The sequence below is a fragment of the Eumetopias jubatus genome, unplaced genomic scaffold (assembly GCF_037043125.1).
Source record: "Eumetopias jubatus isolate StellerSeaLion01/CBP00866 unplaced genomic scaffold, mEumJub1_p1.0 scaffold_4, whole genome shotgun sequence".
NCBI classification, from domain to species: Eukaryota; Metazoa; Chordata; class Mammalia; order Carnivora; family Otariidae; genus Eumetopias; species Eumetopias jubatus.
This window is the reverse complement of record NW_028274810.1, coordinates 172,187,952-172,210,527: the sequence shown is the minus strand read 5'-3', so window position 1 is coordinate 172,210,527 and position 22,576 is coordinate 172,187,952. Positions and strand designations below refer to the sequence as shown.

The window sequence follows — 22,576 nt, the reverse complement described above, 5'->3', positions numbered from 1 at the left end:
AAAGACTATGGCAGTAAATAGATTTTGGCTGCTCATAGGGGGGCAGTCATTTTTTTTTAAAGGGTATAAAAATGGAGGTAAGTTTGAACCATCTGAAATTGGGGGTGCCTACTTTTATTTAAATAGTTACAAAATGAGGGGCTCCTGGCTGGCTTAGTTGGTAAAGCATGATTCTTGATCTCAGGGACATGAGTTCAAGCCCCACATTGGGTGTAGATGTTACTTAAAAAAAAAAAATTTAAAAGTTTACAAAACGAGACCAAAATGCTAATATATTGTCGACTGTCAAAGAATGTATTTGGATACTAATGTTAATGGGCTTCCTCATCTTACCGAAGACTACCTCATTGCTAAATCTAATGGAAAACTTTTAGGCTTTGTTTTCCTTGACCTCTTGGCAGCATGTCAAGTCACTGGTAAATTACTTCTTAAAGTTTCTTCTCTGCTCCTGTGGTCTCTTCCTCTGCCAATTTTTGTATTTGATGTTTCCATGATTTGTCTTGTCTTTTCACTATTTTCTACAAGTCATTTCATTTGCTTTCAGCCAGCCCTCACCCCCAGATCTCTTAAGAGTGCTCTTAGAAACATCACTTTCTGCTGTTTAAAACTCTTTTAACTCCGCAGGCGCTTGGGTGGCTCAGTTGGTTAAACGACTGCCTTCAGCTCAGGTCATGATCCTGGAGTCCCGAGATCAAGTCCCGCATCGGGCTCCCTGCTCAGTGGGGAGTCTGCTTCTCCCTCTGACCTTCCCCCCTCTCATGTGCTCTCTCTCTCTCATTCTCTCTCTCAAATAAATAAATAAAATCTTTAAAAAAAACCAAAACCCTTAACTCCGCATTGCCGTTAGGATAAAGTCCACAGTGCCTCTGCAGGATCTTCCCTCATCTTACCTATTAAAGTCATCTTTTGCTACTTCTCATGTCCAACTGGACGCTCTCAGGTCTAACTGAGTATCAGTTCTTGAAGGTACTAGGTTCATGCTCTCTACCTCTGGCCTTCTCCGTGTTGCCGTACTCTCTGCTTATAAACTTGCATTCCCATTATGCTTTTCTGGCTAGTCCTCCTATCTTTCAGATTTCAGCTTTATGTCAGGTCACTCTTTCAGGAAGCCTACCTGGGTAACTCCTCCCTGGGGCAAATGTTCCTCCTGAGTTTCCCAGCACACTATTTCTCCCTTCATACTAGTATACATAGGTTCTTGTTAACTTAGCTTTAGCCTCCATGGTAGGTTCTGTGAGGACAGGAAGTGGCCTTGTCTATCTTGTTCAGAATATCTGCAAAGTAAAATTTGGCCTATTCAGTAAAGGTACTTGGTAAATATTTGAATGACTAGATAACCTATGTTAGGCTCTGTCTTAAGTTATTTAATTTTCAAGAAAATAACTTAAGGTGTGACATGGTTAACATTTCATAAGAACATAAAAACGTTACGTTAAATTATATTTTTACTAGTGGACTACTAAAGAAGGTATAGGCGAATTGAAAAGTGGCTCTGATAATCAGTATGGCAAGTGAAGTGCTGAAATTCTTCGATTTAGATTTAAATTTAAAAAATAAAGGTTCCAATAAATATTTCTTTCTCTAATATTCTAGAACATTAAAGGATCCTAGAAAAATAATGTAACTGCTCCCACAAAATAACAAAAGAACAATTTCATTTTAAAGAGTTTTATTATACAATGTTAATATTCAGGACACTTCAGAGCACCTTATACTTCTAATCAGGTATTTGGTAACTGGTTTTAAAGTGTTACTTGAGTATTTTTCTCATACTGGCTTTCAGTCAAAAGTACTACTTAGTGATAGTTTAAGAGATGTTAATTTGATTAAACAGTTTATCCTTAATAACCTGAGACATCAATCCATGGATAGCTTCTATGGTAGTTTTACAGCTGTAAAGAAAAAACACATCACAAAATGTCATAAGAACTGAAGACTGTTTTGAACATGCAAGTTCCCTCCCCCCATTTCCATTCTTATACCCCCAATAATGATTTTAAGTTCTATTCATACTCTACAAACCACAATTTACAGTTTACTCTTGTAATTTTTAGCCTTCTGCATGTCTTTTAACCATTTCATTACAGTTGATCCTTGAACAATGTGGGAGTTAAGGGTACCAAATCTTCCACACAGTTGAAAATTCACATATAACTTTTGACTCCCCCAAAACTTAACTACTTATTGTCTAGTGTTAATGGGAAGCTTAACAATAACATAAACAATTGATTAAAACGTATTTTGTATATTACATTATACAGTGTATTCTTACAACATACTAAGCTAGAGAGAAGAAAATCTACATTTACATTACTGTACTGTATTTATAGGAAAAAACCCCACATATAAGCGGACCCATGCAGTTCAAACCCACATTGTTCAAGAGTCAACAAAACTTACTAGAACCTTCACAAGAGCAGTATAAAATTTGATATAATTCATAACAATTATCAATAGTTTTGGGAAAAGTTCTATTCTGGAAGGTGACTGAAATAGTATATAATTCATCATTATAGACTGATTCTGACCTTACATTAAAATCTTACTTATTACTTAGAATTATTAAAAAAGATTTTAAAGAATCCTGTGCTTTTTCCTGAAATAATCACAAACAACCTTCAAGCAAAAGTCAAAGTCAGTGGGTAAAGGACTTAGATTTTAGAACTGATAAAAAATAAAAAGCAAAAAACAATAAAACCCCATAATATTTAAAAGAGATACAATTCTTATAAAGTTACCCAAAAAAGGAAAATTCTCTACTTGTGTAGTACTAATTTTGTCCTTCCTACTTTTCTTCTTATATAATTGGAGACATTACCATTGTGAAATTTTTGCTTGCTATGAAACTGAGGTGTAGATGTAGATAAAATTATAAATCACAAATGATACAAAGATAGATGAGCAAAAACATACACTCAGTGCAGGTACCAAAAATGAGACCTAATATTGAAGAAAGATTTAATTTTATCCAGGCCACTAGCTCTATACTTTCTAAAAACTCATGGAACAGAGTAAGATAATTTAACCCAAGATGGCTTCTGCTCCTAACACACTTTACCTTCCCTTCTCCCTTTTCTTTCCTATTGACCAGTCTGGTTTTTCTTAAGATGGATACCAAGGTATCAGTTTATATAGATGTCAACATAATTTTCCCTTACTCTCTGCCCCGAATTATCATATTAAAGTTCAAACTTTTGTGAAAGTACATGCTATTTAGGTAGTCTTCCCAATACTCTATGCATGTGAAGGGCCACCTGATTATTTCATAAGTTATCAGAGAATACATTCCAAGTTTGTTTCTAACAAATTCTTGGTAGTGAAATTTGGGATACTAAATTACTGTATTAAGGATAATTTCAGAAGAATAACTTAAGAGAGATGCAATCATTTTTGTGATATTTAGGGGTTTAAAACTTCATAGAAATGTGAAGTTTGATAAATTTAAGAAATCTTAACATAACCCCTCAAAAGATGATTAAGTTAGAATAGATTTGGATGTTCTTTTGCAGAAGTTTTTTTTTTTAAAGATCCAGTGATGGATTGGTTTTCTTTAGTACACTTTCTAGCTAGATCTAGAAAAGATGACTGGGAGTTTTTCATTACATTACCTAGATCTTTAAGCTTTTAATGTTTAACCTAAATTTTCTAAGCTAAAATTTGCATTTGACAACTCTTAAAGGTCCCAAGAAATTAATATTCAGGTACCATTCTAAGTTGTAAGTAAGTTGAAACATAAGGAATTTAAATCCTATTATAATGTGCAAATTTGGAAACAAAAAGAACTAGTTAGGGGTAGGAATAGATTTGCTCTTACCTGTCTCTTGTAGCTTTGGCAAGTTTGTCTTCTGACTTTCTGTCATGTGTTTCTAAACCCAACATGAAACTCCCTCGTCCCAGCTGGGCTTCTGACTGTTCTAATTTTTCAGACAAATCAAAGACCTGACCAGTGGTATAGTCTGCATTCTGTAGGGAAAATGGTATTGTGTCAGTGTGTGTGTGTGTGTATATATATTTTTTAATGTAAATTTTTTTCTATTTAGAACATTTCATTTACAAAGAATTCCACCATGAAATATAAGTGTGATAGTAACTGAAGTAAGAAATCAAATTTACTTGTAAAAACTGACTCCAAAGTTCAAGCAGTTCAAGTGTAGAGTTTTCCCCCCTTTATAATTTCTAGATTAAATTTGGAATTCTTCTTTTTGACTCATTAAATCTAATACTTGTTATTATGAGAGGCTTTGAAGTACACAGTCCTGAGTCTCAGTTTTGGCTCTGCTGCAGATTAGCTGGGAGGCCTTGGGAAAACTCCCTTACTTTTCTGTGCCTTTAAGTCATCTTCTGAAAATGGGGGAGAGGACAATGATAATTTCTACATTAAGGCTATTATGAAGACTAAATTAAATAATGTATATTGAGTAATGTATATAAAGCTCTTAGGACTGTCCATAGCACCTGGTAAAGCCTTAATAATTGTTAGCTAATTTTATTATTTGTTCTTGTTGAAATTTCAGCATTTAATACTAACATTTGTTGGGGCACCTGGTTGGCTCAGTTGGTTAGGCGACTGCCTTTGGCTCAGGTCATGATCCTGGAGTCCCGGGATCAAGTCCTGCATTGGGCTCCCTGCTCAGTGGGGAGTCTGCTTCTCCCTCTGCCTCTACCCCTTCTTGTGCTCTCTCTCACTCTCTCTGCTCCCTGTCTCTCTCTCTCTCAAATAAATAAATAAAATCTTAAAAAAAAAAATAAAAAAGAACACTTCCCGACCCCGCAAAAAAAAAAAACCCAAAAATAAATAAAAATAACATTTTTCTTAGGTTTTCTGATTATAAAGTTAATAGTTAACTGCAGACAATTTGGAAAACGTAGAGCAAAATAAAGAGGAAAGGAAACACCTATAATCCCTCCACTTAGCTATAACCACAGTTATATTTTAGAGTATTGCTATATGCTTGCACACACACCTATATTTGTTAAGCTGTAATACTACATATACTATTTGTCCCTTAATATTTCATACTTTTTAAAAAGAAAAACTTTAACAGTTACATATGTACACTTAAGCATTAAACACCTAAGCATTTTTATGGGTTATCTTTTTTAAAATGTTGTATGCTAAAATACAAAACAACTTTTCACTAAGATGAGTTATGAAATATATGTTCCATTTCTTTCCTTTATCTTCAAAAGAAGAGAGTGAAGATTAAACAAATGACTTGGCAACAATTAGTACATTACTCTATTTACTCAATGTGTAAGACAGTGTACCTGTTCAATCACCAAACATGAAAAGTTATTTGCTGTCATCATACTTACTACAGAGGGCCCTTTATAATGCTACCAGCTCTTCCAATGATTTTATAAACTGATAGTATTTTTTAAAAAAATATTTTATTTATTTTGAGAGAGAGTATGCACAGGTGAGGGGGGAGAGGCACAGGCAGAAGGAGAGAGAGAAGCAGACTCCCGGCTGAGCAGGGAGCCCGATGTGGGACTCAATCCCAGGACTGTGGGATCATGATCTGAGCCAAAGGCAGATGCTTAACCAACTGAGCCACCCAGGTGCCCTAAAATGTTAATATATATATATTTTTTTAATTAAAAAAATTTTTTTAAGATTTTATTTATTTATTTGACAGACACAGCGAGAGAGAGAGCACAAGCAGGGGGAGTAGGAGAGGGAGAAGCAGGCTTCCTGCCGAGCAGGGAGCCCGATGGAGGGCTTGATTCCAGGACCCGGGGATCATGACCTGAGCCGAAGGCAGATGCCCAACGACTGAGCCACCCAGGCGCTCCCAAAATGATATTTTTTAAAGATGCAATTATATTCACTTTGTCTGGATCTAAATGGTTTAGGACACCAAGACATTTTCCCCTCTACAGTTCTGAAGAAAAGCTTAAGGTTTGTAGACCACTTCACATTTGGAAGATTTAGCTCAAGCCATAAAAATGTAAGATAGCAGGAACAGTTATACTATTAAAATGAAATAAAATGACATCAATTACATTTTAAACACACAGAGGATGAAGAGGGAACTAATTTCTTAAATCAGAAAACTTTTTTCTGGTAGCTTTTAGGTTATATGCTTTAGCTGGAGAAAGAGTTGTGTTGAACATACATTTATAGATTTTTTCTTTTCTTTTTTTAAGATTTATTTGGTTTATTTGAGAGAGGGAGCATGAGAGTGGAAAGGGGCAGAAAGAGAGGAGATGCAGACTCCCTGCTGAGCAGGGAGCCCAATGAGGGGCTCAATCCCAGGACCCCGGGATCGTGACCCAAGCCGAAAGCAGATGCTTAACCTACTGAGCCACTCAGGAGTCTTATAAATTTTTTCTTAAAATGCTACAATGTACCATATATACAACCACAAAAAAGAAGAAAATATAATTTAACCTTTTCTTGATTATTAATGTCCTCAATATATGCAATGCTGGAATATAGGGAGAGCCATAGGCTGAGTAGGTAGAGCTGTTTGCCTTTACACAAAGGTTCAGACTGCTCTGGTCTTAGTGTTTTCTCCCTCTGCCATCATGTGTCACTTCTGGTTCTCATTAGTGTACTTGCCTCTAAGGAAACAACTCATACAAAGCATTTAGCAGTATATGGCACAAAGGAAGCACTTAATAAATGTTTGCTATAATGATCGCTTTCCTTCCTTCTAATTTGCTACTTCTGACTGTTGAGGTTACAAAATAACAGAAAGGCTGCCAGAACTCTATTTAAAATCACAGAAAGGACTGCCTGGGTGGCTCAGTCAGTGAAGTGTCCAACTTTTGGTTTCAGCTTGGGTCATGATCTCAGGGTTGTGGGACTGAGCCCTCTGTTGGGCTCTGAGCTCAGCACGGAGTCCGCTTGGGATTTTTCTCTCTCTCCCTCTGCCCCTGCTCAGGCTCTCTCTCTAAATAAAATCTTTAAATAAAAAAAACCAATAAAATCATAGAAAATATGCTCTATGAACAAACAAATGAACCAAACAAAAAATAATGACTTACTGAGGCTTTATTATATGCCAGGCACTTTGTTAGCTGATTTATATAAAGAATTTCATTTCATTCTCATGGTACTTAATGATGTAGGTACTATTATCACTAAACTCAAGAAAAGGCTCAGTCTCATTAAATAACTTTCTGAAGGTCACACACAGCTAGTAAAGTTCCAGAGTTGTTTTTGAACTGAGTTTATCTTATACCAAATTTTGTGGTTCTAACCATTATGCTAATCTGTACTATGTGAGGTGGCCTACTTTAAAAAAGAAGAAAAAAACACAACTGTTCCTGACTAAGCTCTAGATAGAAGCCTGTAAAATAAATATCCTTCTAAGTATGTTAGGTTTTAATGATATATTAGAAAAAATTCAGTAATTTATTTTATCTTATTTTTTGCTGCCCAGCATCTGCTACTTTAAGTTAATGATACTCTGATTTCCTTCTGGGGACAGCCCTTCCTAATTCTTAGTCCATGTGCTCCAGAGTTTTTTCTACCCCAGCCCTGCAGTGAAGTACTTGCCCTGATACAGCTACTCATGGTGTTCATTCCCTTGGCCTACAGCTGGTTTAAGGATGGGCATGCAACCTAAACAAAGCTCAGACACAGTGAGGTTTTGCCTGGAGTTATGCGTATGTGTATCTTGATCTTCTCTTTTGAATGTGAAAATGGGAGGATGGGAGGCCTGAAGTTAATGCTGCAATCTTGTTTTCTTTTCTTTTCTTTTTTTTTAAAGATTTTATTTATTTATTTGACAGAGAGAGACACAGGGAGAGAGGGAACACAAGCAGGGGGAGTGGGAGAGGGAGAAGCAGGCTTTCCGCTGAGCAGGGAGCCCGATGTGGGGTTCGATCCCAGGACCTCGGGACCATGACCTGAGCCGAAGGCAGATGCTCAACCAGCTAAGCCGCCCAGGCGCCCCTGCCATCTTTTCTTTTCCTCCCCCGACCCCCCCTTTTTAAAAAAGATTTATTTATTTTAGAGAGAGCATAAGCGGGAGGGGTAGAGGGAGAGGGAGATAGAATCCCAATCAGACTGCGCTGAGTGCAGAGCCCGACACTGGGCTCAATCTCATGACTCTGAGATCAGGACCTGAGCCAAAACCGAGTAGGACGCTTAAAGGCAGATGCCACCCAGGTGCCCCTGCCATCTTGTTTTCACATGAAGCCCAAAACTGAAGGGAACTGATACGAAATCAAAGCTGAGACAGAAAGACCAAGACCTCATAATATTGTTTCACTGCAAACTTGCTATGCTTGAAGTAAGCCCTACTCCTGGACTTCGTAGCTTAAAAGATTCTCTTTTTTGTTTAGGCCATTTTGGTTGGGTCTCCTGTCACCTGTAACTGGGGTCCTACCTGAGACACCTGACACAACAAAAAACTGTATTTTTCTCTCTGTAAGTCTCTTTAAGGCAGGGGCAGATTTCACCCTTATCTGGCCACTTGTATTTGTCACTTGGACTTGGTCTCAGTGGTACATGACATACATCTTGGCTTGGCCTAGTATCCCAATTCAGCTCTGGTCATGTGCAGAATCTGAGCCCAGCCCTGGTGTCTTGGCCAAGTCAGGTATAGCCTTTCCATGAAAAAGAGTTTCAGATATTAAACAACTTATGTAGTTTAGATAAAATTCAAATGCATCCCTTGGGAATACAGTACTTACAGTAAGCAAACTAGAGGAACTCAGCGTATTCACCCAGTATTTATTCCACAAAAGCTCAAGCAATTTGCGATCCAATGAGGATTTGAAATATGAGACTTCTAAGGCATAATATCTATAAAACAAAAGGACAAATTTAGTAAGTTAAAAAAAATTCAAACATATCATATACAAGTTATGGCCAAATTTAAGTGAATTACATTTTATATCCATATAGTTATGTTTTAGTTTTTAGTCCAATAGAACAATAGGTAAACCATGGTTTCCTTACTCTTCAGAGATGTGTTTCAAATCTTCTGTTAACTAAACTTTCTTGTGTTATATTTCTTCCCACTGTAGAGCCCAGAAATTCCCCACAGCTTATCAACAACCAGTTAGAACTTCTGAATGACATATGTTTATCCATGTTATCGAATTCATAAATTCTAGCCAATGGCACATAAACTTAATGAACTGCTTCTCTCGGGTCAATGACAGTTTTTGATAGGCTTTTAAAAATACTGAAAATGACATGTGGATTTCCCATTTCTCCCTTTCTAATCCCCTAATTAGCGCCTATTGCTTTTTTGGAAAGAAAACCTTAAAATAGAATCCTTAGAGTGCCTAAAAAAATACTGCTTCTAAAAGTGCCTAATTTGTAATCAGTGAGATGCAAGAAATATTTGGTTAAATGTATGAAAAACATGTATTTTTGAAGTAAAAAACATTTGAATACCTCCCTAGGTTCTGTACATCAGTAGATACGAAGAAACACAAGGGACTATTTTACCTTAAGGAGCTTATTACTATTTTTAGGGGAGATGTGGTATGAAGCCACAAAAAATTAAATATAATGGTATATACTGAATAACAGTATGTGATGCTATAGTGAATATATAAAATTAATCATCACCAATTAAATGTTAGAGATAGTGAATACTCAGTGTAGACAGAATTGCCTGAGAAGCCCCAGGGAGAAGGCAGGCCTGACAGTAACCCTTACATGAGTCTATGGTGTGTTTACGCAGACAGCAAGGAGGGCATTAGGCAGGGAGCACTGACTCATAAACAGGAAAGTCATGAAAGGAATAGTAAGTAAATCACTTTGTCTGGACAGTTAAGCAAAAGCAGAATAATTATGTGAGGGGAACCTAGAAGGCTTTGTTGGGGTCTATTTGGTGGAAGACATTACATGAAAGGTTATGAAATTTAAACTTCATGGGTGGGGGGATGGGTTATATAGATGATAGGGATTAAGGAGTGCACTTGTGATGAGTACCAGGTGTTGTATAGAAATGCTGAATCACTATATTATACATCCAAAACAAATACTACACTGTATGTTAACTAATAAAACTTAATAAAAACTTAAAAAAAGAAATTTAAACTTTATCTTCTAGGTAGTGGGGCCTCATGGAAGATGTCTGAGCAGAGCAATGATAGGGCCAAAGAGGTGTTTGAAGAAAGCTGGCTTGTGATAGGATGTGTTTCAGAGGAACTGTAGGCAGGGAGACCACAAGGGATACAACTGCAGTGCAGCAGATGCGAAGAAAGGCTCAGACGCAGGTTAGTGGTGCAAAACATAAAGACATGTGGACACAATAAGAAATGCTTGTTGATTCAATTCAGGAGTGAGTAAAGAAATAAAAAAGAATAAGAATTTAAGGACATTAGAATTAAGTGAAGATCTTTTCAAAATTAAGATACCTATGCAGATCTGAAGATGGGTAGGACATGGCTAATGAAATGTGGAAGTGGAACAGTGTATTTCTTGGATGCCTATTATGTCCTGGGTGCTTTACATACATTCTCATTTAGTCTTTCCTATAACAATATGCAGAAAGCATTTATTATTCCCAGTCTATAGACAACCGTTCAGAAAGAAAAGACTTTACTCAAAGCCACATAGCTAGTAAGTGGCAGAGAAAGGGTATGAAAAGTTGTATCTATTATCAAAAACCTCACAGTTTTATTTTTACATGTAGACTGTAGACATTTAAGAGAGTATTTAAGAAGTGAGGTCCCAGGAGTAAGGGAATTAGGTATGGGGAGGGGATGAGGGGCTCCAGTAGAAAGGTCAGCTTTAGAAAGAAGGGGGTTGTATCTCTGATACTTGAGGAAAAAAGAGATGAGAGGATGAATATAGCAATAGATATTTGGATTTATAAAGGATGGAAAATAAGGGAACTCAAATGAAGTTCTAGAATAGAGTTTATGTTTTAAAATTTATGGATCACCTTAATGTAATTACTGTTTTAATTCCATAGGTTGATGCAATGAAATTTTTTGTCTAACATGTAGTGATTAGCTGCAAATCTCAGTAGCAGAGTTGAAAACAAGAAGAACATTCAAAATTACTTGTGGAGCTAAATCCTCATCTTCTGTACAGGAAGTCAATAATAGATACTGCCTAGAACTGAAAATCAAGAAGTAGCACTATCAGCACGTTGTTTGAAGAGATGTGGTAAATACTTACAGGAATAACTATAATAGTTTAAGTGACTGCCTCTGAGGGGATAGATGGGAAAGGGAATGGTACAAAATTGTTGTTTTTCATAAGTTTCATTGAACCATTTTACTCTTTAAACCATGTTCCTGCATAACACTGACAACATACAAGCTAACTTAAAAAAAAACAACACTTTGTATCCTCTTTTCAAAGGTTCTTCAATGTTAAAAACATTTAATAGCTACATTATATTCTATGTTTTAAACAGACTTTGGGTGTACAATATGATATGGGATTTAAGGTAGGAAAGAAAAAAGACCAATATAAACTGCACATAATACTTCATCACCAAATAATTTAGGAAATGGATCTATAAGCAGCCAGCCCCAAACCCCTGCTCTTTCAACCTGGCACTATATTTCATTAAAGATTTTAAACAAAAATAAATTAAGCCCCTTATTTGCCTTAGGAAAGAGTTTATTCTCTCTTATTTAGGAATTGATCCTAAGAGAACATCTTTGAATAGCCAAGCAATTCCAGATTCAAAATTCTAGGCTCTAGCATGTAGATAGCTAGAAAGTGGCTATTCTTCTCTGATGGGCTCGTATTTCAGTAAAATAGGAAATGCAGGTTTGTTTGGATACAGAAAGCATAGACTGCCTCAGTCTTTTTTCTTTCAAAAGCTGCTGTTGGTAGTGAAAAAAGTAGTGTAGGTATTAAAGGTATAAGCTTTTTCTACCGCTATAAACTCAATATAAATGAAAAAAAAATTGACTATTTCTCTGAGAAAGTATCACAGCAAAGGTGTTTCCAGGCTTAGGAGCAATTCTCTCAAACTGGAATGGTTTAAATTTTTTTCTTTTTGCTAAAAATTTTTTTCCAATAGGGTAAATTATGTGATTTAATCCCAAGCCTCTAACTGAAAATAAAAAAGAATCTTTTTTTTCCCCCCCAGAAGTATGTCAGGGATGACTGATCTATTTTAAAACTCAATTTTAGAAATTCTAGAATTTTCTAAGAATTTCTGAACAGAAGAATAATAGCATAGCAGCACATGGGTAGTCAAGGTAGTCCTAGAAGTTTGGATAGGAGGTATGGAGAAAAGGGGACTCTAGATAATCATTTAGGTAACTTTTTTTGGTGGGGGTGGATGCCTACCCTTCTATGTGCCATGTCTGATTTAAAATGTTAGGATACAGCAATGAATTAAGTCTACTGTCATGAAGTTTACATTCTAATGGGATCAATAACAAGGAAAGAGAAACATATCAGATGGTGGTAAGTGATAAGAAAAATAAAGTAGGGAAACTGAAACACAGGGTACTGACTGGAAAGTGTTATATTAGGGTGACCAGTGAACATTCTCTCTGTTAAGGTGACCCTTAAACAACTACTCCATGATTGAAGTAGTTAGTGAGCCACGTGGAAATAAGGAACTATTTTCCCAGCAGAGGGAACAGCAAATGCAAAGGCCCCGAGGCAGAAAGCTGCCTGGCACATCTGACAACCATAAGGACACCACTATGGCTGGACTGGAGAGAGCAAAGGTTTAGTGATAGGAGATGAGCTCAGAGATAGTAAGGGTCAGATCACATAGGGCTGTGTAGTCCATCATGAGGACTATGGATCTTATTTTTGGTGATACAGGAAATCATTCTGGAGAAGGAGGAATATGATCTAACTTACATTTTAACAGAATCAATTTGGCTGACAAAAGAACTTTAAAGGGGTGAATGGAAGAAGCTGGAAGACTAGTTAGAAGGCTAGTGCTTTGGTTCAGGCTCCAGAATGTGGTGGGTGGGTCAACGTGACGTGGCAAGATATAGTCAGAAGGAGAAAACTGTTTTCATTGGCTTCTTTAATACTTTTTAAAACTTGAGATGTAATTCATATACCTCAACATTCACTGTTTTAAAGAAGTATATAATTCACTGGTTTTAGTATGGCTTCTTTAAAATTTGGAGTGAAAATGTTTAGGCTGAAGTTTTACTAAATGGGACTTGAGAAGTGCCTGGGTGGCTCATTCGGTTGAGTGGCTTCCTTCAGCTCAGGTCATGATCTCGGGGTCCTGGGACAGAGCCCTGTGTTAGGCTCCCTGCTGGTGGGGGGGGGTCTGCTTCTCCCTCTGCCCCTCCCCCCTGCTCTTGCGCTCTCTTAAATAAATCAATGAATGAATGAATGAATGAATGAAAGAAACTTGGGTACTTTGAGAGCTTGCAGACATGCTTGTGTCAGGCTGGCCCTGAATACAACTTCTTTCAATTGTTAATTTCATTAATGGGCTAAGTACCCTGTACTTTGATAATATTCATAGTTGTGTGAAAGGCAAATAACAGGTTAAAACAATTATTAATAAAAAATTCAAACATTATCTTAAATTTTATATTCTTACTACAATTTTAAAAGAGATTATGAAATGCATTTCATCTGAAACTTTATTCTCATCTGTAAAATTAGGGGCTTGGACTAAGGTTTCTTATGATGATTGTGGTATGAGATACACTTTAAAATTACTTACTGTTTGCAATGTACACCAAAGTCTTCTATTTTATTAAGTGGGATAGTCTGGTATTCAGAAGGTCCTTCATCAGGGGGTTTGTAGCCCTCAACAAAAATGAAAATAGAAGATTAAAAAACACACACACACACTCAGAAAAAACATACTTTCTATGCAGCTTTCCATTTATAGAAACATTAATTCTGGGGAGCCACATATTGAACTTAAATATTCCAGTAAAAAAAGTATATTGCTCATACTCTCCCTCAACCCCATTTGATGGCTGATGGTTGGATCTGGTTTATAAATTCATTTTTCTTGTCCTTAGGGGATGTACATGTATGCTAATATCTATTTCAGATTGCAGGAAGGAAACAGATGTATTTAGCTTGTTGTCTAGTACCTGTCAGAATGCCATGGGCACACAGATACTTATTAACAAATGAAAACTGCTTTCTTAGTAATGTATAGCACAAATGTATTGTCTTTTGTTAAAGACAATTTGTGTTGGTTGACTGCTATTTTGTAAATATTATCAAATTGTTTTAGGACAAAACAAGATATTAACCATAACATGACTTTAAAAATAAATCTTTTAAAAAATTATAAGGGCTTTGAATTTTAAAAATTACCTTTGGATATGTCCTAAAGGCTCCAAGATTCACTTTTCCTGCAGATATTGTTCTTGTTGGGTCAATCTACAAGAAAGATATATTTACAGTCTGCTGGTTATAAAACTGTTATATACTTCCCATTTGTTTAAACGTTAAACTTAGAAATACATATGTATAAGAGTATGCATGCATGCACACAAACACTATTGAATAAAATAACCAAATAGGAAAAAATAATTGGAAAAAAATAACCAAACCAAATTGTTTCTTTGATTGTTCTGCAGTTTTTCTTTCTCTGTATACCTGCTTTAATAAATCTTCACGAAGAATTTAATTAAGACTGGTTGCAAAAGTACTTACTACTACTGCTACGAATGGTTCCTGGAACTGCTGATTGAGCATCTGCGTACTAACATCAATCCCAGAAAGCCAGCAGCCATAGCCAGGATGGCTGTGATACCAGCCAATTGCATTTTCAAGGCGGCCAACCTAGCAAAGAAGGCAAAGAAGATTGAGGATTCTGTTTAATCTTAGAGACACTTGTCATTTGTCTGCTTATATAGCATTATGGTAAAATGAAAGCATGCAGAATAGTGGATAGCATATGCTGCTTTCAGGTTAAAAAAAGATTATTTTGAATAGGTAATACCCAAAGTATAATACCTAAAACTTCAGGCATAAAATTAACAAGATACAAGTACAGTAAGGTTATTCAGTCTGCTTCCTACTTGTTCCCCTCAACTATCCAGTTTCTCAGCCCAGATGTCAACCACTATAACCGCTGCTTATATACCGATCTTGCAGACATATTCTTTCCATATGTAGATTAAAAGAAACACACACAATGGCATACCACATACAGTGCTCTATACTCTGCTTTTTCAACTCAACACAATATTGTGGGGTTTGTTCCAAGTAGATAAAATATATAGATAACTACTTTTTATTTTTCTTAAAGGCTGGCTTGCAGTTCATTGTATGGATATACCATGATTTAATCAGTTTTATACTCAGGAACATTTAGGTTGTTTCCAAATTTTTGGTTTTAAACATACATCTGATACTGAGTGTAAGAATTAAAAAAATTTTTTATGAGATATGGATATATAACATTGTATTAGTCCAGGTGTACACCATAATGATTCAATATATGTATATATTGCAAAATGATCACCACAAGAAATGTAGTTAATATCCATCACCACACATTAGGTACAACTTTTTTTTCTTATGATGAAAACTTTTAAGATCTACTCTCTTCAGTATGAGAATTTATTAAAAAAAAAATCCATGCTAACCTTTTACATATTTTACATAAAGTTTTTGAAAATAAAGTATAAACTTTATGTAAAGAGGATAGTTTTAAGTTTAGAAACTCAAGAGTCACGATGAGACTCCAATTTAGAGTTACTGAACTTTAAGAAACAACATTTTTACCTGTTTGGCATTTTCTATGTATGCAGCCATGTATTCATATGCAGCAGCCTGAGCATTTACTCGGGTTTCAGTGCCCTCTACAGGCAAAGCAAAACTGTCCATAATGATCATGGTTTCCCCATCCACCTTTCCCAGCATTAAGCCCATCACTTCCAAGTTGCCTCCTGATCTGGCATGCATCACCATTTTCAGTAGAGCCAATGCTGAGATTTTGCAGTACTTAAAGTAATGGTGACTACAAAACAAAAGCACAGTGTAATTAATTATATAAAACACAATTTCAAAGCCAGTTTTTGTAAAGATAACAAGTATTGAAGGAATTTATAGTGATGGGAAGGGGAGAAAGAATGTAGAATATGGGAAAGAAAAAGGAAGTAGAGTTCCTGCAGGGGATAGGAAATGATAAACATGTCAGGGTCCTGCAAAGTATTTCCTTTTAGGGGAAGGGAAAAGTATGAAATAATTTTTTAAATATGCTATTCAGGTAGATAGAAATTACATGACCAGTTCAATAGACTTTTTCTCAATTAATTTTGGAATCACCAAATCTGATTCTGACTCTACTTGGATGGTTGTGCCTAAAGATTTTCAGGCCTAACTTTCTCGCCTAATGGTTCCAAATGTGGAACCATCTGACATCCATCTGCTTAGATTTGAGTCTGCCATGCCATGCTAGCTGTAGCCTAGAGACAACCACTTCATGTCTGTGCCTTAGTTTCCTCATCTGTAAGTAGGAATATTTCACAGATTTGTTAGGAGGAAATAAAGTAAGTGAAATAATGTATATAAAATGCTTAGCATACTGCCTAACACATATTAAAACTTTGTAAGTGCTAGCTGTTATTAGCCTTAGCCCATCTTTTATAGTACTCTCAAAGAACAGTGTGTTGTTTCTTTCTGTGCTATCAGCCTCAAAATTGAAAATGTGGCTCTAATATCTTTATTTCTGATCACTGTTTCAAAGTTTGTCATATGTAGATGTGATTAAACTACTCTTGAATAAAATTACATTTTCTGTCTCACTGATGCAGCCCAAGACAGCTAGGATTAATATAAGCAGAGCCACAAAAAAGCAAGCAGACAGTTTTCAAATATTTAGTAGGCTACAGCTACCTTAAATGCATAATCTGTTATAGAGGTAAGCAGACAAGCAGTTTTTAATAACGTGGTCAGTCAATGTCTCTGAGAAGCCCATACCCCCCCCTTTTTTTTCCCCTGAGAAGCCTTTTTAAGATGTCTGCCCACAGATTTAAATCACAACTGAAAAATATGGAGACCTGGTCTTGGGAGTCAAGACATGAATTAAAATCTTGGCTCCTTCATTTACTGGGAAAAAGGAAAAGAAAAGATAGTTATTGTGCTCCCAGTACATACATTGTAGGCCCTTTTTAATATATTATCTCATCTAATCTTTATGACATTACTAATAGGTAGGTCTTAATTCCTTTTTACAGATAAAAAGTGAAGATACATAAATTTCCTAGGGCCAGTCAACTAGTGACAGTTATGAGGTTGAACTTCAGTCTATTACTCACTTAAAAGTTCACTGCCTCAGTGTGATCATGAAATAAGTTACTTACATTTGCTTGTTTTCTTATTTGCAAAAAAGGAATGAAAACAGTACTGGGCTGTCATGTAGATTAAATAACATATGGGAATCCCTAGCTCAGTGCTCAGCCCATATTAAATAACTGATAAACAGCTGAATCTGAATACTGACTGAGAAAGATGAAGAATGGTTTTATGTTGACCACTGCTGTCCTTTCTACCTCCCCATTTGACAGACTCTTTTTACTCTATAGGGAACACAATCTGCTTTCAGGAAAGGGTAAATGCTGTGGGTAAAGAGTCCATGACTTGTCATTATTTCCAGAGACAGAGGGCTTTTGCTAAGGATCAAAGAGCTTTAAACTCGGTTGATAAAATTCCTAGCTCGTGAGAACTGGTGGAGTAACGTTTTGGGAAACTGGGTGGAGCCTCGTTTCTGAAACACTTATCAGCAATCAACAATCGATTATAGGATATCTAAAAGATGGCTCGTAGTTATTTTAGAGACCTGGGCTGATTTAGTTTTTGAAGACAGGTGCAGTCTCCAGTCTGAGATAAGCTGAAGGTCCTAGCAAGGTGTAAATCGACAAGACTTAAGGCAGGGTGTGTAGCATATATATGACAATACAGATATTGAGAAATGAGAAATGAGAATCGCTTGTCCTTTTCCTCTTACATCCTCTGGAGGCAAATGGGTTAGCGACAGAAAGGGGAGTCGAAGCAAGCCCCAGGAGAGGGGTTTTGGCTCTACTAGTGGAGACAAAAGGACCAAAATTCCTCGGGCGCATATTCTTCTCCCTGCCCATGAAAACACAAACTCTCCGCCCTCTGCACTCCCACTCCCCCTGGGTGTCCTAAAGTCCCGCCGCCCCTTCCCTCCCCTGCGTCTCGCCAGGGACCTCCTCACTCCTTAGTCCAGGGCTTCGCCGCCAGTATTTCTTGCTGCTGTTTCTTGTCGTATTTGTAGATTTCATCGATACTCTGGGCTTCCTGCATGTTGTTGGCCAATTCCCAGGTTTTCTGAGCCATACCACTCCCGGACGCCGCCATCGCCGAGGAATCGGAGAAGTTGTCGCCTCCACAACCAAGACGCAACTTTACCTCGCTAGGTTCTCGGGTGTGGGCTTCGGACCCTTCGCACCACAGGTGCAAACTCGTACTATTCTCTCGAGGCAGCCATGACACCTAGAACCGGAGGTGAAGTAGGTACAGACCATTCGGGGATGGCGGGAGCGCTTCCGGGATGACACGATATAAACAGCAGTTACATAATAGAGACAGAGGAATCTTCTTGTGGTTGAAATGGGAACATATTATCGTAGAAAATTATGTGTGTGAATAAGGACAAACACGATGATTGGGTAAGAGAATGGTATAGCCTTCCGGACCGGAAGAAGGGCATGTTAACGTTATGCCAGAAACTGGAACTGGTCCTCTTTGTTCGTACTGCGCAGGCTCGGCCTCCGCCATGTTAAAAATGGGTAGATCTTTAGGCTGTGATGGGAAAAAAAAACCCTATTTTTATGTGGCTATAGATACGGTAAATAAAATGTTTGTTGAAAGCCTAAAAAATGAGGATGTTTGTGAGAAACTTGAGATATAAGTAGTTCTGGATGGTAGTTGAGACGAAGATAAACATGGTATCCTAGTTTACTTCCAGATGAGTCACTGCACATGCGTAAAATTCTGTGGCCTCTTGGTTTGGCAATACGCTTCTCTAGAGGGCAGGTCTCTGACATTCCAAGGAAGCTGGGGAAACTCGTGGGAGGCTACGATCGTGTCTTTTGTCGTGTTTGTAAAAATTAACATCTATATGAGCTAATTAGTGTTCGGAAATGACCAGTACCCGATTCTTACAATTAGTTTACGGTTTAATCTTCAGCATAATATGAGCTATTAGTGTTCTGAAATGACCAGTACCCAATTCTTACAATTAGTTTACGGTTTAACCTTCAGCATAGCTCTGTGAAACCTCTTCCTGTCCCCGAGGCCAAATTAATCTCAGCAACTTTTCTACCAACAGTTAGTGCAATGCTTAATTATTTCGCTTATTTGCTTGTTTTAGGTATTTTTCCTTCCCCTCCTTTCCCCAGCTAGACTCTAAGCTCCAAAACCTAGGAACCAGTTGTGTTCCTTGTTTTATCCCTACATAGATGTTCAATTAACTTTTTTTTTTTCTTCTGCCTGGAGTCGAGGAAGGAGGGGAAGAATAGCATCACAGCTCACTTCTCCAACTTCATCTTTAATCACCCCGAAACTTAGGATATGTGGTCAGCATTGCTTAAATACTCTCCCCTGGTGGTTGTGTTGTCTTGTTTTGGCCTGGGAGCTCAAATTAATCTTTAAAAACACAGCTCAGTGATCTCTACCATAAAATCTTTCTTGACTTCCTCCGCTCTCCAGTGATGATTCCTTTCAGGTGTCTTTAAACGTCTGTAGGTGCTTCTATAACTGTTACATTGCATTGTAATAATGTATTTGTTTACTTGGAATTTTTTCTTTTCACTGTAATCTTTAGAGTTCAGGACACTGCTCTGAGTTATGTCCTCCACTTCTAGTACGGTGTATGGCAAAAAGTTAAAATAAAAACATTAGAATGATCGAATCCACACCCCTGCCTGCAGTTTTGACAACTTCCATTTGAAGAAAAAATTGTAAAACCCTCTTACAAAGTAATTTAGGATAAAGGATTCTTAGTTCCACTCTCTTGGGAAGCTAGAGATCTCTTTTCTAGTGGTAGCACATGGCCACTAAGTATTGGAGTGACCCGAATATGTTGAAATTAGTAATAAAAACCCAGGACAAAATGTTGACCAGACTTCTAGGAGAGGAGAAATACGCAGGAGAGGTATGCCAACACTTTTTCTCTCACTGCCACCCCTGCCCTTTTTTCTCCCCATGCTGGCTGGGGCTTGGACGGTTTGGAGGGGCTAGAATCGATTTAGCTTGGGAATTACTTCTCATGGTTTAACCACAGACCATTGGCCGAGTATCCACCTACGTGTAGGCGAGCCTGCTTTGCGAGCCTGCTTTGCGGCCTCCGCGGCGACAGGGGGCGTCCCGACCACGCAACCTTACCCCCGCGGCCGTAGTGGGGGCGGGGCCGCGTTAGTCCGTTGGGGAAGGGCGGGCGGAGAGCTCGGCTTAAGAGGCGGAGCAGGGCCAGTCGGCTTGTCACAGTGTTCCCGTTCTGGGCGGCCGTTGCCACTTCTTTGGCCCCCGAAGTTCTTCTCTTGGGCGCTGTGCGTCTTCCCCAACGCAAGCCCACTCTCTTGAGTAAGCGTTAGTCAGCCACTGGTGGGAAGCGGGCCTGGCGGGGTGTGGTCGGGGGGGAGGTGGTGTCCCAGAGTTGGGTTCGCGGCCCCGCAGCGGGGCCGGGGGCTCCCTGGGGGTGGAGGTCTCGGCGGCCACGCTGGCCGCGGAGCGGGACTGACGGGGTTGGGAGGGTGGGGGTTCTGTGCCGGGTGAGGTCTCTCGGACCCCGGGCTACGGGCGGTGCCCAAGTTACAGGGCTGAGGTCGGGGTCTCGGGGCTTCAGGGCTAGGGGCGGTATCCGAGGTACAGGATCCTGGTCTGGGTCTCGCAGCAGTTCGGCCGGGGGCGGTGCCTGGTTCCCGGGGACGAGGGTTCCGGGGGTCTCGCTGCTGCATGGTGGCTCGGGGGCGGTGCCCCGGTTACGCGGTCTGGACTTTGGGGCCCCGGCAGCCACAGCCGCCTTGGGTGCTGTGGAGACCCGGTTGCCTGACGACGCGTTGACGCTTCCTAACGTGGCCGCCACCCAAAGCTCTCCCGCGTGCCTTCCCTCCCCGACAGTCCGCGCTCCGCTGCTGGGCTAAGCCTCCCGGAGCACTTTCCCTTTGCTTGGTGCTGGCTAATGGTTAACGTTTATTCAGTGTGCGCTCGGCGCGGTTCTCAGCGCTTTGCTTTGCAAGTGAAATTTATTTAATCACCACAGCCCTGTGAAGTTGGTGCTGTTAATACCCTGTTTTCCTTGAGCTCGAATCTCTCCTAATTGCCTTCATATTAGGATTGTTAACCGGGATTGGGATCCAATTTTCAGTAAATGTTAGCAGTGGGACTCATTTCTTGAAAGAAGTTGGCTCTCAGATTTTAGGATTCAAAAATTTACCTTCATTTCCGGGAAGCAAACCAACACTTAGTTTCCAAAGACCTCGGAAAATGCCAAGAACATAATAGCAACCAATATAGGTTTGTAAAAAGCCATTTATCCTCAGAGAGGTTCTATTTTATATGAAAGAATGACATGTCATGTTGACAAGAGGGAATCCCACGGAAACTAGTGGGATGCTACTTTCTTTTCTGCGTATTCTCACTAGGAGGACACGGACTCGGTGGTGGTTAAATAGCTGCTTAAAATCCTCCCCAGGGGTGAAATTTTAGGTCTCCGTACAGATGACCTTCTGAAAGGGTTTTAAATAGGATAAATTGAAACAGGATGGTTTCAGCACATTTTTACTCAAGTGAAGTTCTCAGATAAGTGTGATTTATTACAAACTTTGAGCAGATTTCAGATTATTCTTTTAACATTCCGACTTGCGTTCCCACTGCTATACTGAGTGTGAGGCAAAGGTGTTTGAGCAAGTGTTCTGGCAGTTTTGCATACCCCAAAGACCATCTAATTTATGCTAGTGTTATTCATTACCATTAATGATGTAAGTTGCTTAAGGACTTATCAGGCTTTTATGTATTCACTCTATCTGTACCCTAACCCTCAATCTTCCTCTCTCCCCCCAGTTACTTGTTAACATTTAGAGGAATTTGTTCAAATTTGGGTGTGCCCGTGGAAGCACATTGATCATGTGGATGTCATCTGCCAGGAAAAAAGATTAAGTACTTTTCATTTGGTGCAAAGATCTCTGGAAGGATGGGAAATGAGAAACATTGTTCTGGTTCACCTCCTCCCTTCTCTTCTAAGACTTTTTTTTTTTTAAAGATTTTATTTATTTGAGAGAGAGAATGAGAGAGACAGAAAGCACATGAGAGGGGGGGAGGGTCAGAGGGAGAAGCAGACTCCCCGCTGAGCAGGGAGCCCAATGCAGGACTCGATCCAGGGACTCCAGGATCATGACCTGAGCCGAAGTCAGTCGCTTAACCAACTGAGCCACCCAGGCGCCCTCTTCTAAGACTCTTTCAATGGCTCCTCCCTGCATCCCATGGACGTTATGTTATCACTCTCTGCTATTCTGTTTTCAGCCCTGTTCTCCCACTCTAGGGTCTCTTTTTCAAAGCAACCTTTTCTCCTATAGCTGTAATGATCATTAAAAAACCTACTAAACCTTCCCCCTAACCCCCACTCCCGTCCTGCACTCTATTCTGAATTCCAGACATACTCAAATTGTTTTTTTCATATAGCTGCTGGATCCTTTATGGGTATTTCACATCAGT

The 22,576-nt window shown here is 38.7% G+C and overlaps 2 protein-coding genes across 6 annotated transcripts in view; one reads left to right on the top strand and one right to left on the bottom strand.

Moving 5' to 3' along the window:
• Window positions 1-1,652: 1,652 nt before the first annotated feature.
• Window positions 1,653-18,441, bottom strand: COPS5 (COP9 signalosome subunit 5). Of its 2 annotated transcripts, none has more exons than XM_028111870.2 (8): window positions 18,078-18,441; window positions 15,623-15,857; window positions 14,546-14,674; window positions 14,204-14,269; window positions 13,593-13,678; window positions 8,650-8,761; window positions 3,815-3,963; window positions 1,653-1,892 (listed from the first exon to the last, which is right to left on the bottom strand). In XM_028111870.2, the coding sequence occupies exons 1-8, from the start codon at window positions 18,218-18,220 to the stop codon at window positions 1,808-1,810; spliced, it is 1,005 nt and encodes a 334-aa protein (XP_027967671.1). In that variant the 5' UTR covers window positions 18,221-18,441; the 3' UTR covers window positions 1,653-1,807. The 2 variants fall into 2 exon arrangements, with proteins under 2 accessions (XP_027967671.1, XP_027967692.1); XM_028111891.1 differs by having other exon boundaries at window positions 18,070-18,157.
• A 1,885-nt stretch (window positions 18,442-20,326) lies between these two features.
• The window catches only part of CSPP1 (centrosome and spindle pole associated protein 1), a 166,693-nt gene continuing 164,443 nt past the window's right edge, over window positions 20,327-22,576 (top strand). For 3 of the 4 annotated variants that reach the window (XM_028113319.2, XM_028113310.2, XM_028113297.2), the window contains exon 1: window positions 20,327-20,446. The gene's annotated coding sequence lies outside the window, so the exon portion shown is untranslated. The remainder of the gene's footprint in view (window positions 20,447-22,576) is intronic. The other variant, XM_028113303.2, reaches the window with a different exon arrangement.

What these genes read in the sequence shown, in the direction of transcription:
- COPS5 (XM_028111870.2), bottom strand. Translation starts at nt 18,220, where the DNA reads ATGGCGGCGTCCGGGAGTGGTATGGCTCAGAAAACCTGGGAATTGGCC. An exon ending in ACATAGAAAATGCCAAACAG is followed by an intron (nt 14,675 to 15,622) that starts GTAAAAATGTTG and finishes CTTCTTTGCTAG; the next exon opens with GTTGGCCGCCTTGAAAATGC. An exon ending in TTTGGTGTACATTGCAAACA is followed by an intron (nt 8,762 to 13,592) that starts GTAAGTAATTTT and finishes TTTGTTTTATAG; the next exon opens with ATATTATGCCTTAGAAGTCT.